General features: G+C 38.1%; 3 protein-coding genes across 8 annotated transcripts; all 3 read right to left on the bottom strand.

The window, feature by feature from the left end:
* Positions 45–2,897, bottom strand: LOC18773295. Its single transcript, XM_007205439.2, has 7 exons — positions 2,348–2,897; positions 1,711–1,817; positions 1,386–1,480; positions 1,178–1,254; positions 948–1,068; positions 549–608; positions 45–473 (listed from the first exon to the last, which is right to left on the bottom strand). Exons 1-7 carry the CDS (start codon positions 2,761–2,763, stop codon positions 330–332), a joined length of 1,020 nt encoding a protein of 339 aa, XP_007205501.1. The 5' UTR covers positions 2,764–2,897; the 3' UTR covers positions 45–329.
* LOC18772471 (pumilio homolog 12) lies at positions 3,187–9,899 on the bottom strand. Of its 6 annotated transcripts, none has more exons than XR_002272300.1 (9): positions 9,060–9,899; positions 8,814–8,856; positions 6,489–8,247; positions 6,168–6,330; positions 5,173–5,336; positions 4,264–4,522; positions 3,834–3,948; positions 3,686–3,729; positions 3,187–3,558 (listed from the first exon to the last, which is right to left on the bottom strand). XR_002272300.1 is itself a non-coding variant. In XM_020567139.1 (9 exons), the coding sequence occupies exons 3-7, from the start codon at positions 8,144–8,146 to the stop codon at positions 3,841–3,843; spliced, it is 2,352 nt and encodes a 783-aa protein (XP_020422728.1). In that variant the 5' UTR covers positions 8,147–8,247; positions 8,814–8,856; positions 9,060–9,899; the 3' UTR covers positions 3,187–3,558; positions 3,686–3,729; positions 3,838–3,840. The 6 variants fall into 6 exon arrangements, 2 of the variants coding, with proteins under 2 accessions (XP_020422728.1, XP_020422727.1); XR_002272297.1 differs by having other exon boundaries at positions 3,187–3,555; XR_002272299.1 differs by having other exon boundaries at positions 3,187–3,555; positions 6,489–8,227.
* On the bottom strand, positions 11,279–16,197 carry LOC18774959 (ruBisCO large subunit-binding protein subunit beta, chloroplastic). Its single transcript, XM_007208248.2, has 15 exons — positions 15,907–16,197; positions 15,171–15,404; positions 14,950–15,075; positions 14,458–14,595; positions 14,271–14,366; positions 13,888–14,130; positions 13,573–13,807; positions 13,230–13,399; positions 13,044–13,121; positions 12,882–12,953; positions 12,659–12,763; positions 12,388–12,480; positions 12,214–12,306; positions 11,708–11,834; positions 11,279–11,602 (listed from the first exon to the last, which is right to left on the bottom strand). The coding sequence occupies exons 2-15, from the start codon at positions 15,396–15,398 to the stop codon at positions 11,589–11,591; spliced, it is 1,818 nt and encodes a 605-aa protein (XP_007208310.1). The 5' UTR covers positions 15,399–15,404; positions 15,907–16,197; the 3' UTR covers positions 11,279–11,588.

Below are 16,359 nucleotides of genomic sequence, written 5' to 3'. Positions count from 1 at the left end.
ATGCATGTCCATAGTGGCAAAATGTCAAGTATTGAGGACGCTGATATGAAACTTTTCGTAACCCTCTTAAGTTTCCTTCTATCTTCAATTCTTGCAAATTACAAATAGAAGACTCTCATCAGAGAAGAAAAAAAATGGAAATAAGTACAGTAAACAAAAATTACTCAAAACTCATCCAAAACTAAAGCCATGAACAAATAGATACTGGCGAAACTGATCCATCTGAAGCATCAAATGGCTGATGCCTTAGTCAATCCCTTTGTTGACTTTGTAGTAAGCTCAAACGCACACCAGTTCAAGTCCTTTAATTTCCAAAGTAACTCGTGACTCTATTTCTTGTTGAAAATTCCAAATAGAGATTTTATGGCATTGATGGCATTCTCATTGATGAATGATTCGTCAAATCTTTTCAATAGAGGATCAAATTCCTCAGATGCTCTTACATTGGCTAGGTCAGGATCAGTCCGGATTCTCTGTCAACAATAATAATAATTTCATAAGAAGATCTATGTAACAAACCATGGTATTCTCAAAAATTGGTATGTTACCTTGAAGTCTTCAAAGCCAGCTTTCAGGGCATCCTCAAGTGCAGAGAGCCCAGCTTGTATCTATTTAAAGAATTGGAATGTAAATAAAGCAGTTAGTTGAAGACATAAATGAATAGGAAAAGTGAGAACATCCTTCACTAAATATTTAACCTGTGATGTTTAGCTGTAGACAGATAAATAAAAAAATAGGTTAACTCCGGTGGAAATATTTTTCATGGTTGAGAAATAAGCATACTGAGAAATGGTAAAATAGGTGTTACTGGTCATTGACTATCGACTCAAAACTAGTGGCAAGTTGGTGTGTTGATTAAACCTCCCAATGCCAAAACCAAGAGAAATGCTGAAGCAAAACGATCAATGGTAATAATAGTTCCTTGTTCATTCAAACAAGAGCAATACCTGATTAAGCTTAGAATAACAACAAGCAACATTGTAACTTGCCACCGAAGCTTCATCTAACTCTGGTTTTAATCCTAGTACAGACTCAAATTTCTCCAATGCTTCCTCATATTTGGCTTTCCTTTATCAACCAATAAAAGAACAAAGAAAAAAATTGCCAGTGAGATTAAACTTATCTGAAAGTTGGACTTCCTAGAGGAGAGAGTGTAATATAAGATCAAGCTGCATACTTGTAAAGCTGCAGCCCTTCTCGAAGTTCACTTTCTCTCCTTGCTTTTTGTTCCTTTTTCTTCAAGTAGTTTTGCATCTGAAGTCATTTACAAACATATAGAGACTACATTGGAGGCCATTTCTAGAAATATCTCTATATCTCTCTTGTATAAGGGAGAAACAATTCGGCATTGTTTATATTGGCAACTGGAACAATGATTCACTCACTTGGATTTCCCTCACTTTGTTGCTAACTACACCAGAATTCCTTTCAGCTCTGATAATCTCCTTTTCTGTTAATTCACCTGAATTATCTATCTTGCCTGGAAATAAATAAATTTGTTGAAGACATCAGACAATGTTACAAAATATTGATTTAAGGGAAATGAACCTTGAACTTGAACAAATCGTTTCTATAGTTTTTGTGTGATTCAACACCCTAATAACCTTGTTTTTCGTTGTCCATGAGTATACGAGTGCTTATTTTACTTGAAGGTAAGATTGTGGTAGAGGATAAAGAGTACAAAGCAGGCACAGGGGATGAGCTACTAACCGTTTCTCTTCTGCATTCTCATTAGAAGTGGACCGACCCTCTGGCGAATGGTGTACATTGTCCTCCCATATTCAGCAGCAGCCCATATTTCATCCCCGAAAACTGCACTGCATGCATTTTAGAACTCTTTGATCACATTTCCAAACAGGCACTCCTTAATTACATTCTCAGAAGAAGAAGAAAAATTTAAGCAAATCCAAAGTACTTAGTTAATCGTATAGCAACATCTAACCCCTCAAGAAACTGAGATACACAGGAATGTGTTGAGAGTTTGTGGAAGCAATGATATGGACTTCAAATGAGTTACCTATAGTATAGACTAATCGCAAAACCCATAAAGCATTTGTTTCCAACTTAATTGGAAGAAGCAGAGCGCCTCTTCATATCTCTGATTACCCAACATCTTGTTCCATGAATTTATTGGTGAACCATTGAAGACGAGACCATGATAAATGAAAGGTCTAGACATTTAAAAAGAAAGTCGCTACAAAAATATGGATCCTCCTTATGCAAACCAAGCCACATGCTTAACTATTCATTCAGCAAGCATATCATACAAGTCAAGCAATAAGCATGGTTTACTACAAGCTGCAAAGCTAGGACAAATTCGAAGGGGAAGACGAATCTAAGCGCAAACCTGGTGGCAAGTACTTTATCCCCAACACTGAACTTGCCAGTTTTATCAGCAGATCCACCAGCTGCAATCGCATCAATGTAAGTTCCACCATCTCTACCCTTGGCAAATTTCAGCCCATAAGGCTGCACCACTTCTACCTCATATTCTTCAAATGCTTCCTCTCCTCCTTCTTCATTTCCACTTTCTGCTGCTGGTTTCGATGTTTGAGACTCAGTTTCCGATGCTTTTACGACAAAAATTGACAGCTTTACCAATTGGGTATTTAGAAAACAGGTTGAAGTGCTCAGGGATGACCAATTCTTGGATGAAAGAAGCTTGGTTTGAGAAAACAGAAGTGGGGTCTGCTTGGTTAAAGCCGTTCTTGGCAAGGGTGGTGAAGAACAGAGAGAGAGGTGACTAGTTGAAGCTAAAGACATGGTCTTTGTTCTGACTTGGAGCTAGTTTGCTTGTTTTAGCTGAATGTTAAAGGAGAAGATCTTGGAGTTGGAGCTGCTGAAATTTGGAATGAAAATTCCATTTGTTTGGTCTCAAAGAAAAAGGTTTGGATTACAAGTGCATGACTAGTGGCTCTAATAGGCCGTTGTCTTCAATTCAAGGGTGTGAGGCCACGTGTCACTTTTATGGGTGGCTGACAATGTGTTGTGTTGCGCGTTCTGCCACCGTAATTGCCTTATTTCAGCACATGAAAGACTGAAGTGAAAGGTTTTACGTTCTGGCAGCAGCAGATGGAACGGAAACTGCATGCTAAGTTATCTGTAGCAGTTAGCTTTTTTCTTTTCTTTTCTTTTCTTTAAAAAAAGAAAAGAAAAAAGCTTCACTTGCATGCTAAGTTATTATCATTTAAATTAGAACATTATGTTTCTGAATACTCATATATAATTATATATACACACACAATCATAGATGAAGCTCATTCTGGTAATCTATAGATGAAGCTCATTATGGTAATCTATAGATGTTAGATTTACATTGCTAAGATGTCTCACATTAAAAAACAGATAACTTCCAATTGCTCCATCTTGACACCATCCAACTAGCTACGGCTTCAGCCAAGACACTCAACCATGGTACACTTCTCCATAGCTCAAACAACTCTACATCTTCACACTGCTTTTATTCTATGCAAAAATAAAGGAACACAAAGATGCCGCTTATCTACAAACATATGGATCTCGTGTAATGCGAGATTGCTCTGACGTAGTCAAAACCTGCTGAAAGAAAATCGAAGAATTAAAATTCACTTTCCATCTGTTTATATGAGAACTTAAAGGGATCTTTGGTCTTCATATCTTAAAAAAAACCATAAGCAATAATGCTAAGCTTAAGACTTTTGATCACCTGCTTATTACAGATTTACAGGAATTCTTTCAAACAATTAAAACCTACAGTGGCAGAAAGAAAAGCTTCAGTTGTGAATACCCAACAAAGAAATGAAAATTGAACAAGCTTGAATGATATGTCAAAGGAGAAGATATTGTGATAATACCAACAGATTATTTCTTCAAAATATTGCTAGAGAGGATTTTCTTCCCGTAAGGACTGGTCCGAAGCACAGGCACATGAGGTTTTATTGCATCCATCAGTTTAGAATGAAAAGTTCCCTGCTCATAAAGCACAGAACACCTAATCATTTTAACACAACAAAGATGCATTCCACTAAAATAAACTTGGAACCACCATGTTAACATCAGATAGTTTTTTGTAGTAGAAGAGCAATAATATGAATGTAACTGTTACAATTTTCCTCTACAAGGAGCAATAATTATAATCTTTAACCATATCACCTAATAAATCATATAGAAGAGAATTTCAGAAGGGCAACTATAAAGAAAAGACACTACGACCCCAATAAAAACAAAAAACAAACAGGATTAGCATAATCGCCAAGAAAATCTAACTCCAATGCATGTACTAACCTTTGATTGACTGAGTGCTGCTTGGATAACATAATTGCCATAAGGGTCTTGCATGATTTGATCCAAGCGCGGATTTTCTATAAGCTCCTGAACAATGCGTACGCGCCGCTCTTCACCTGCATATTTCAGGCTTTTTTCAACCACATTACTGCTATACTTCTGCACAGACAAATCCCCATAATTACCCTCCAACTGGTCAAGAATATCTACAGTTGCCCATGGAAGCTGAAGTTCAAAGACAAATTGCACAACATAGTTCCTGCAAAATGAAAAAAACAATGACATTCTTTGCTCAAAGTTGTACATCCAAACTTGGATTTGAAAACTAGTAATTGATGCTTGTTAAACATATTTGAATGGACTCTAGTGTAATAAAAGCTGTTTTGTGTGGGGTTGATTACTCTATTCAATCTTTCAGAGACAATCTAAACAAACCTATGCTTCCACGGAGCACTGGTTTCCAAGAGTAAAACCACACACAAGACATGTTTGGAAAACCAGCCGCAGGTCAAAACTCACTACATTGCACAGACCTAAGCCAAAAGAGCTAAGAAATCAGTATCGATCTTTATAAATCAAACCTTAAAACTTAATATCTACATTACTTGGTTATAGCCAATATTGTTTTCCTCAGAAAAGAGGAAAAAGGAAAAGCAGCACAGACTTTTTTTTTTTTTTTTTTTTATCACTAGTCATGGCATCCACCGAGATTGGTTATGCATCTCTCTCTACAAGCTAATCTATGTTTTTTTATCGCCATGTCAATACACTTCTTTGAGATGGCATATTGACAGAAGTAAATCCAAATATCTCCCAGATGAAGTGTAGTAAATAATCGCACAGATCTGTTGCCATGCTAAGAACACATCATATCAAGGATATTGAAGAGAAATGAGAAAAAGAGAGTACCCAAATGGATCTTGGGAAAGGATTAGAGCATTCGAAGTGATCTCGCAGATTAATCGGTTTCTTTGTTCAGCATCAGAATGGCTAAGGCATTTTTGTAGCACGCAACAGCCATGGCGATCCGTTGCAAGCTCTACACAATTAGTAGTTGCAGCTTCAAAAAGAAACTGCAAAAGAAACCAATGCCATTCTTTCATTCCATGCTATAATATTTCTTTAAATTCTAATTGACTAATACTGTAGGATAATAAGATTTAAACCAAGAATATAGGAACATCAAATCATTGTGCTGCTACATTATATAAGCAAAGGAGACAAAAACCCATCCAAGCAGAATGACCACTCCAGATGATAAACCAAGAGCCAGTGATCTGGTCTTATCAGTTTAGCATTTAATGCTCTATATACAAGGAAAAGGAAAAGTCCCATACTCCTGCTGCTGCTGCTGCTACTCCTACTGCTGGTCTACTATTGATACAAAGAAGAAGTGATCTTATTGCTACAGCTGCTGCTACTACTACTACTACCACCACCACCACCACCACTGATACGAAGAAGTGATCTTATTGTAAAAGGAAGTCCTGGCTTCGTTACACTTCATTAGCCTAATGAAAGCCATTCCAAGTTGAGAAGAGCATCCCCTCACCCCACCCCTGAGAAAAAACCTCTTCTACTACATGAAAATCTGAAATGAGAGACTAAGTAAAACCAAAAAGAAATATGAGCAAAATTACGGGGTGATGGCTAAGTATACAAAGCAGTTGACTTGAGTAATGATATAATTAAACTCAATCGTATGTAAAGATAACTAAAAGTAATTAAAAAGTTTTCTTATCCTTCTCTTAATCTTTTATGTGCTTGTACCTAGATAAGAAGATGTACAGATAAATTAGCCTGCTTGCATCATTGCGCAGAAAAAGAAAACATCATCATATCAGCAACATCCATATATTTGTAAACTTCAAAAATAATTCAACGCACAAATCAATATCTTTTACCTCACGATATTCAGGCGTTAAATACTGCAAGCAGCGTTGTGCAACATGGTTGCCATTTGTGTTTTTTATCAAAGTCACTATCCCTGGCTTTAGGGAGGAAACGACCATGGAAAACTGCTCCAGAGTTTTGAGGGTTTCAATAACCTTTTGAACAGCCCGAGTCCTGTGGTTGGGAAGAATTCCCAATTTTATCATATCAAATAGTAATAAAGAAAAAATTGACTCTGGAGAAATTAAAACGCACACACACACATGTATATATATATATATATGCACAGAGAGAGAGAGAGAGAGAGAGAGAGAGAGAGAGAGAGGGCAAACCCATGCATATCACACGAAATCCTAACGAGTTCCCCCGGCTTTTTAGTGATTGAATGAAGAATTTGCATTTTCTGAACCTCGCCACACACTTCAAGCAGCTTCTGGATGAGGTAATTCCCAAAAGGATCTGTCATGAGCTCAACAATGTGATCTATTATTTCAAAGAAAATATTCTCAACATCCTTTTGGGCGCCTTCAGAAAATTTTCTTTGTAAGAAGCGACAACCATGCTGGTCCTTAGCCATGAGATAAATTCTACCAGTAATTTCATCCATGGAGTTATATTTCTGAGGCAATGCCTTCATGTCGGTATATTTCTGAGGCAGTGCCTTCATATCTGTATTCTTAAGGTGCATCAAACTAGGGAACATACCCCATGTGCTCAAACTATCCAACTGAAAACATCCAGTGTTTTGAGTAGAGAAGGTATGCCGGAAATGACCATTTGAGAGAACTTTGCCATTGTGACTAACATGAGCAAGTGATTCATCTGCTCCAACAGCACCAAACTTCACAGCCTTAAGTGTGTTCATTCCATGTGATCTTGTTAGAATCTTCTCAGGAAAACTCTGTTTCCCCACCTTGTCAAAAACTTGAATCCCATTCAAATCTGTGTAAGAAAGGGCAGGATTTGATTGGTGTGGACCCCTGGGAATCACATAATTGTTCCTAACTCGTTCTTGATTAGATTGTTCGAGCCGATGGGAGATTGGCACCTCAAAATGGGGATGCCTGGGGTTTGGACATGTTAGCCTGCTTGCAATATTCCCACTTCCTTGAACCAGATGCTGAGCTTCCAACCGCTGATCATGAAGCTGCTGCATGTACACATATCTTTGCTGCATCCTATAATATTGTTCCTCTTCCATATTCCTCCAACTAACTTGATTCTGGTTCAACTGTTGTGAACGTAGGTAAGGAATACGAGATTGTGCATCCAGAAAGAATTGCTGCGGATCAGATGTTAGAGGAAACTGCAGACCAGGGCCAGGCACATTAGAGAGGAACTGAAAACCTTGCACTGCGTGAGCTAGAGGAACAGCAGAAGATAAAGTTTCCATAGGCTGTGAATAGACAACCTGAGGTTTCTTAAGCTCTTCAGAATTGAATTTTGACATATTTGAACTTTCTTGGCCTATGTTTGTCACATCAAACTCATAAAAGCCACAAGGTGTGTTATTTGGTGCTTGGAAAGAGGGAACGACCATGACTGGAGCATCTGAATCGGAAATATGTGTCTTTAAGCTGTTTGGGATTTGGCCATTCAATGAAAAGGAGAAGTTCTGCATGGATTTACAAGTTTCCTCGTGACTTCCAGCTTCCACAGTCACCCCACCATCAAAGCTCAGTCCTGCAAATGCAGATGTTAAGGATCGGTCATCAGGCAGATTTGCCACCTCTGGTTGACCCCTTGCCACTGGTGATTTCTGAATTTTCTTCACTGAGTTCTTTCCCTCATTCCGCCTGCCGTTGGTATGGAGTTTGTCACTTAAAGGCCGTTTGTAGGAGTTCACACAGATGGGAGACAAGCTTCCATTCAGAGACACACTTTTAATTCCAGATTCCTCAGAATGTGGGTTCACAGAAGTAGCATTTGGTATCTCACCAAGAAGCTTCTCAAATTCATCAAACTCTAGTTCAGTTCTTCCTTCTTCCATATTGTATTCACAGTCTGTTTAAGAATGCCCTCTGGCAAACAGAGCAAGCACTAGCAGGCAAGCCAACTCCACAGATAAACCCTTCAATTCAGCAAGATTTTCTTTATACCTCAAAAGAACCACACATGACATAAGTACAAAATTCAGCAAATGCAACACCAACGTCACTCAAAGCCATCCAATACTAAGCATAATCCTAGAATATTTATGCAAATTACAACTCGCAGTTTACAAATATAAACACCCAGAATTTCAATATGAAGTACAAAAATCCGCAATCTAATAAAAATCACTTTGACTAGAGCAAATGATCATAAAAATGTAACATTTTTAATGAATGTTGCAACCGAAAAATAGGCTCTTGCCATCAAAATCTCCCTACCCATAAGTGAATGTTGCAAAGGAAAAAAAACACAGCATAGACAACACAAAGACTTATGTAAGCATGAGATAATTTGTAGACCACAAAATCAATGAATGCCAATCCCCAGTCCGAAAACAGAGTCCACAAAATGCATCAAAACCATTAGGATCATCACAGAAATTCAACAATTAATAATAATAAAAACACATTTTCCTCAATTCTTACGTACAAAACAAAGAAAAGGGTTGATCAATCGGATTGCTTTGAAAAATCCCATTAAACAAAAAGTAAGGAAAAACATACCCAAATTCGATGGTTGATCAAATGTGAGAAAACCCAGATGATCCTGATCATCAAGAAGCCAGTGCCAAATTCAGAATTCAGAATCACAAAAATATCAAAACTTCACAAAACGATATATCGGAAATATGGAAAAAAAACAATTTAAAAAAAAAAAAAAACAAGAGCAAACATAATAGAAAGAACAATGCAGAAGAAAGAGAACCCAATAAGTGATTGAAACAAAGAAAGGAAAGAAGAGAGACGTACGTGGGAGTGAGAAAAAGGCAATGAGGGGCAGTGGTATCAGAGTGAGAGAGAAAACAGAGACATATACAGAGAGAGGAGCAAAGAGAGAGTGTTTGGGGGAGAATTGGAGAAGAGAAAGAGGGTGTTTTTGGTAAATTAAAACAAAAGGGGAGTGCAAAGGGAGTGACAGTGTGTGGGTGTGTTAATAAGTGTTGTTGGTGAAGAGAGAGAGAGAGAGAGAGAGAGAGAGAGAGAGAGAGAGAGAGAGAATGAGGCGGCGTGAAGAAGAAGGAGAGGTTTTCAATGAGAGAAAGAAAGAGATGGCATTTGGCAAACTCGCTCACATACACACTCTCTCTCTCACATCACCTCCACACAGAGAGAAGGAGAGAGACCCACACCAACCAACAACTCCGAACCCATATTGCCATTTTCATGCATGGAAACGGAAAAATTAGAAAAAAAATGTGGAAAAATGGGAATGTGGGAATGGAATGGCTCTTATTCTTGTTTAGTTAAACGATCCATGTTACATGTTCTTTGCTTTCTGCCTCTGCCTCTCTCCCAGTCTCTCTCTTTGACACGCTTCTTGGGTTGCGTACGTATTCACTTTTCAAAGTGTTCTCTTATTATAAATGCTCTTTTTTCTTCAATTTTTTTATTTTTTATTTTTGCACTGACTTGAAGACTTGGTCGTCTTCTACATGTAGGCTTGTACTGATATTTAGAAAGAAAAAAAGAAAGAAAAAGCTTGTAGAAATAACAAATCCCAAAATAAAAAGAAAAAACCTTAAAGTTGTTGAAGTAGTAGCATATAGCATATTAGCATTTCACTTTCACCCACCACCATCCTCCTAGAGCCTAGAGGTTAATTATGTTAACAAAATACAAAGGGAGGGAGGGCATCTTTCTCTTTCTCTGTACAAAAGGGGATATTACAAGAGGATGAATTGGAAATGCCATACTCTACGTACATGCCCTATTGCCTTGATCTTTTTGTTTGTTTAAACTTGAAGAACAGAGGGCAGGCCATGGCCACAAACGGCAAGCAAGCAAGTTATGTAGCTTGTGCCTCAATTTAGTATATAATTTAAGTGAGGAAAGAGAAAAGCATAATAGTAGTTGTAGCCTCCACCGCACCGCTATTGAATTTAATGAAAACAAGAATATAACGCATATAAATAATATAATAAGGGTGTCAAGTAAAACAAGCATGCCTAGGATTCAAATTTAATGGCATTTGATTTGGAGGAAGGAGGAGAAGAGTGGCCATATAAAAAAAATATATATATATATATATATATATTGAATTTAATACGTGGACATGGCCAAAAGATTTGTGAGTTGAGTTGCTAGTTCTAGTTAGACTAGGAACGGTGGGATGGCAGGCCGTTCAGATCGGATCGGATCCTCCTCAATTCTTCACTGTTTGTTTGTTGCAACTTAACTCGTAGCGCTGATTCTATTTACTATAGGGACATCAAACTGTTAGTTGACTTGAAATAATAATCCTTTAGTCGAATAAACTAAAATCAGATAAGTATAATAAAATGGGTAATTCAGCAGAAAACTCTCTTGGTTGGTTCTGATGCGTCCTGACCTGTTCAACTTCTTCAACCGCGGATTCCAAGTGGAGCGGCCTGCCACGCTCCATTGTCATGCGATGGTTGCGAGCTGCAATCCCAAACTATACATCTTCTCTATTGCAATTTACATGCACCATAATACATGCGTACATACTCGCGTTAAAGTAGCCTGCCTGTTTTTTGAATTCAAGTTCGATCCTTCATCTCATACATTAGAATAATTTAGAATATCATTTTTTTACTTCGAAAAAACAAACAAACAAACAAAAAGGGTTGGAATATCGAGCAGATTGAAAATATTTTTCCTGTGTCGTTTTGGTTGTAGAAATAAAAGCATCGAGTAATTATACAAGTGACACCTTCCTTCCTTCCATATAACTTATAAGAGAAGAGAAAGGGCGGTCAATTACGGGGAAGCGATCTGCGGAAGGGAGGGATGAATGCTATGCTTGCACTAATACTAGAATTGAATTCGGTTCATACTATAACTTAATGACACCACACAACTCTCACATAAAAACACGCATCAATCTCTGGATTGCTCACCTAATCACCATATATATTTATAAACATTCAATGCAGCATCTTAATCTCATCACCAAACCCGGTTTTCTGGTTTCAACATTTGCAATTCCACCATGTGCTCATCAAGAATTCAAACACCGGGTTTCAAGTTTCATAAATAAACCAAACAAAACCAAAGTCTAAAAGAATTCACACACACACAGAGCACGAAAATCTCTTCCATTTAAATTATATTTGCAGTTATTGGAATCGTACACTTAACTGAACTACTACTGCAATTCAACATCTGCCGCACTCCCGGTAAGCTAATCTCACCGGAATCTTTTATGTATAAAAAAATGGCTCCAACTACTATCTTCATTCTTATAACTTGTTGCCACTCATCCAGGTTGACCCTGTTCGCTCCTCTTCACCACATCCTAGTTATTCTCGATCAACTCTAGTACCCATAGCCTGTCACAGTTAGAGCAAATAGTTGGACAATTGCATTTTGAGCCAGAGAAAAGCTGAGAACAGGCAGCAATAGAGAATTTGGGCTATTTTAGATTAACTACAAACCTGAATTGTCCATGGGGTTACCAGCAGGCACTGCTGCTTCTGGCTCTTTAATCTCAACAACTACACAGTCTGACATTAAGAAAGTTTTTGCAACAGATGATGCGTGTTCTAGGCAACATCTCACCACCTGAACATTGAAAAACAAAATTCAAAAATCACTTCAAATCACTGCAAATCTAGCTGCAATACATGAAGTAGAGACTCAGTTTCCAGGCACACACAAATCCAATACAGCTACACACTAGAATACCTCATCCATCAAGCAAAATTATCTAGAAACCACCTATCAGGCATCTGGAACCACCTATGAAGACAGCACTAAACTCCCAACCTACCACTTCCAGTTAAATTACTAGAGAATTCAGCTAAACCAACAAAACTAAGTCTTTCACTAGCACTCAGGATCAGTTACACAGTTCATTCATCACCATTCAAATACCCAAGAGCATAAACGCTGCCAAATCCGTATACACGATGTACATGACAGCTCCAGAACAGAAACTCACCTTGGTTGGATCAATAATTCCAACAGCCATTAAATCTTCATAGTTTCCAGTAGCAGCATTGTATCCATACTTAGGATTGTCACTGGAAAGCACCTGAAAAAGGAGATTTCAACTTATTAAACATACATAGAAATCAGATAGTAACATAGTACATAAAGCTAAACGAAAGAATACCTTCTCACTGACAACACTTCCATTTACACCAGCATTCTTGGCAATTAACTTCAGGGGGTAACTAAGAGCTCTTTTAACTATATCTGCTCCAACCTGTAATTTACCATATGGTTTGAGCCTTGAGCAGACCAAATAAATCTAAAGAGGAAAAAAAATTAAAAAAAATCTATCCTGGATATCCAATAATCAATTCAATTTCTGCCATTGTCAGAATCTTCTGTTGACAAAACTCAAAAGATTGAGGGAGTTCAATAAGCAACAGATAAGTTACCTTCTCTTCATCATTATCAAGAGTATCCTTGATTGCATCAACCTTTGATGCCAACCTCAGAAGGGTGCATCCACCTCCAACAACAATACCTTCCTCAACAGCTGCCTGGACAATTACAAAAAATTTAAATTTCTGCTGGTTTCTTTAATGTGCAAAAGACCAGATGTAATAAAACTTAACAGGGATATAATTTACAAAGATTTAGTGTTGTCAATTGTTTTACCTTTGTTGCATTCAGAGCATCTTCGACTCTCAGTTTCTTTTCTTTCAGCTCTGTCTCAGTTTGTGCTCCAACCTTCCAATATTCAAGAAAAGGTTAATACAAATGAATTCCCATTGGTACTACATTGTAATCCAAATTATCTACAAGTATTTAGAAACCAACCTGAATTACAGCAACACCACCAGATAGTTTTGCAATCCTTTCATTAAGTTTTTCTCTTTCATAGTCCTGCTCTGCCGCCTGCATATATAGTTTTAACTTATTAAGGCTATTAGACTATGATAACAAAGAATTGCAAACAACTTCTGTAAGCAATTGTGGATGTGAAGGTGAGAAAGAGGGCTTCACCTCAATAAGGTTCTTAATTTGGGCAACTCGCTTGTTAACTGCTTCCTGGGTACTTCCATCACCAACAATCGTGGAGGTATCCTTTGTAAGCACCACTTTTGAAGCATGGCCAAGGACCTCCTTTCCAACATTGTCTAATGTGAGCCCTACCTCCTCTCTGATGACGGTTCCTATATGCAAATTAACAGCATCTCAATATCACTTTACAATCCGAAAACAAGAACGGAGACTCATATGTTATACCACCCTCCCATTCAAACAGGAAAGAAAACCTATACTATCAGCACAGCACAAGACACCTTGGGCAAAATGAGACAAAAATGAATGATAGATGTAAAAATACCTCCAGTCAGAATAGCAATATCGTCAAGGTACTGGCTCTTGCGCTCACCGAACCCGGGAGCTTTAAGGGCAGCAATCTTTAGAGCTCCCCTAAGCTTGTTTACAACAAGAGTTGCAAGAGCTTCTTGTTCAATGTCTTCTGCAATGATTATAACTGGGTATCCTCCTCTTATAGCTTCCTCCAAAATGTTAATGAGGTCCCTTGCATTTGTTATTTTTTTATCAACAAGAAGCAACTACACAAATAACATAAGTTACTTCCATCGTCCAGTAAAAAGAAGGAAAAAAAAAATGTGATAGCAATTGAACACATTACCTTGCAGTTCTCATATTCAACGGCCATTTTCTCACTATCAGTGACGAAATAAGGTGAGATATAACCACGATCGAATTGCATTCCTTCTACAACATAGAGGCTGTTCTCAGCACTTTTTCCCTCTTCAAGGGTCACCACACCCTTCCTACCCACCTTGCTCAAAGCTTCAGCAATCATGTTTCCTACTTCATAGTTGTTTCCTGCACTAACTGCTGCCACATCTGCCAGCTCACTGTCTTCAACCTGCAATGAGTTGTAAATTGATCTTGCTCTGGAGAAACTTGAGGAATATGAAGCAATGAAAAGAAGCGACAAAACCATGATGATACCACCACAAGGTAAATGATTGAGAAACAATTAACTTGGAGATCAATTCACACTACCTCTTTGGACATTGACTTAAGCTCGTGTACCAGAGCTTTGGTGGTCTTCTCAATGCCACGTGTGATTAAAACAGGGTTAGCCCCAGCTGCAACCACCTGAACAATTGAACTTGGTTAACAGAAGTGGCCTTGAGTCTTGACAGAATCGCTCTTAACAGAATGCAATTAGACAGATCATGGTACAAACCTTGACACCTTCAGCAATAAGACCTTGTGCAAGAACAACAGATGTTGTTGTCCCGTCACCAGCTAGGTCATTAGTCTTGGCTGCCGCCTGTCTCACTAGCTTAGCTCCAATGTTCTCAACAGGGTCCTCCAACTCAACCTTTAAAGGCAGAAACGAACAAAGTGAATAATCCAAAATTGCAATGCCTAAATGAAACTCAAAATTGCAATATCATAGAAAGTGAAAAGGCATCATTTCAATTTTTTATTAAGGGGAAAGGACAGCATTTAGCTCATAAGCTTCGCCAAACTCAAAACATACTGCTATAATCTCAGAGTAAATGCAATAGGAAAAGGAAAAAAAAAAAAAACGTTGATGCTCAAGATGTAAAACAATTTTTAGCTCATACGCTAAGAACTATACTACAAAGCAAAGCAAAAATGAGAACAGTCGTTAGCTTTAAACTAGTTCTATCAGAAAATGTGACTGTAAACAAAGAAAGGGCTCACATACCTCTTTTGCGACAGTCACACCATCATTAACAATTTTGGGGGAGCCATACTTGCTCTCTAGAACGACATTCCTACCCTTTGGACCAAGTGTAACCCCAACAAGGTCGGCAAGCTTGTTGACACCAGTCTGTAGAACAAACAGAATGAATGTTAGAACGTATACATAAGACACACCAATGCATTAAAACAGAAAATAGCATCCTTCCTGTTCAGAAGACTCACTTGTAGTTTCTTAATGGCTGAACCGTCCTTGTTGAAATGCAACTCCTTGGCCATGGCACAGATCCTAGGAGATCGTGTCCTCCTTAGAACTACATTGTGCCTCCTAGAGAATGAGAATGGAGAAATGGAAGCACGAGATGACAAGTTGTCGAATTTCCTATCAATCACACGGCTACTAGGAGCAGCCAAGGAGCCAACTGAAGTCATGGCTGCAAAAGTGGATGCCATCTACCCCTGTAAAAATTGAGAACATCAGAAATTGTATAACTCAATAGTTGTTAACCATGTAGAAATTGATAGCATCATAAAGGAAAAGATAAAGACCAAACAACAATATATAAAATATGAGATGAAATTGATTGCTAGTAAGCTATAGACAAAAGGCAGCTAGACAAATTTCTCGTAGCATATCTAATTCAACGCAAATGGGGTCCTCTTTTTTCTTTCCGGTCATAAAAAGCAATTTCATTTCATTTGATTTAAACTGGATTATCAAGATTAATTAATTAAAACGAGGAAACACAACGCAGAGAACAAACGCAAGCTGAAAAAATAAATTGAAAAAGTCAAGATTAAACACACAATCCTAAGCTTCAGCCAAGAGGGGCATGGCAAGCCACCTCAAAAAAACGCCATAACGAGAGGATAAAGACTTGTGTAGTTATATCAGCAAAATAATATGAACAAAATTAGGCAACAGAGAGAGAGAGAGAGAGAAGGTTTGAAGAGGACTGACCTTACAACCAAACAGTAGAGTGGATGAAGAGTGGGTAGATTTAGGTTAAGAAGAAGCAGCAGCTCTGGTTTGGGTTTAGTGGGGTTTTTGGATAAGAAACGCCGAAGGAGAGAGAGAGAGACGAGAGAATGAGGGTGTGAAATGCAATTTTATACGGTTATAGTATGTTGGCGACTGATGGATGGATGGAGTTAGGTTTACCTCTAGGGATACATAAGAATAAAGTTGACACCCACTCCACTGCCCGCCCTTGAGCTCTTGAAGCTTCCAGACTCAGACTAAATCTGGACCGTTGGACTCCTTTCCTTTGTCCTACTTCCGAACACTCCAGAACCTTTTTTCTTTTTTTTCATAAGCATTTTCTCTCCTGCGATTTCCTAATGACTTAGGATTGGGCTCAAATCATTGCACATTTTCAATTTAGAGTTGGGCAGTGGCCCATTTGGATTTGGT

This window comes from Prunus persica, chromosome G6, assembly GCF_000346465.2.
Source record: "Prunus persica cultivar Lovell chromosome G6, Prunus_persica_NCBIv2, whole genome shotgun sequence".
Classification (NCBI taxonomy): domain Eukaryota; kingdom Viridiplantae; phylum Streptophyta; class Magnoliopsida; order Rosales; family Rosaceae; genus Prunus; species Prunus persica.
Note: the sequence above shows the minus strand (reverse complement) of the source record. Positions and strands in the feature narration are given on the sequence as shown.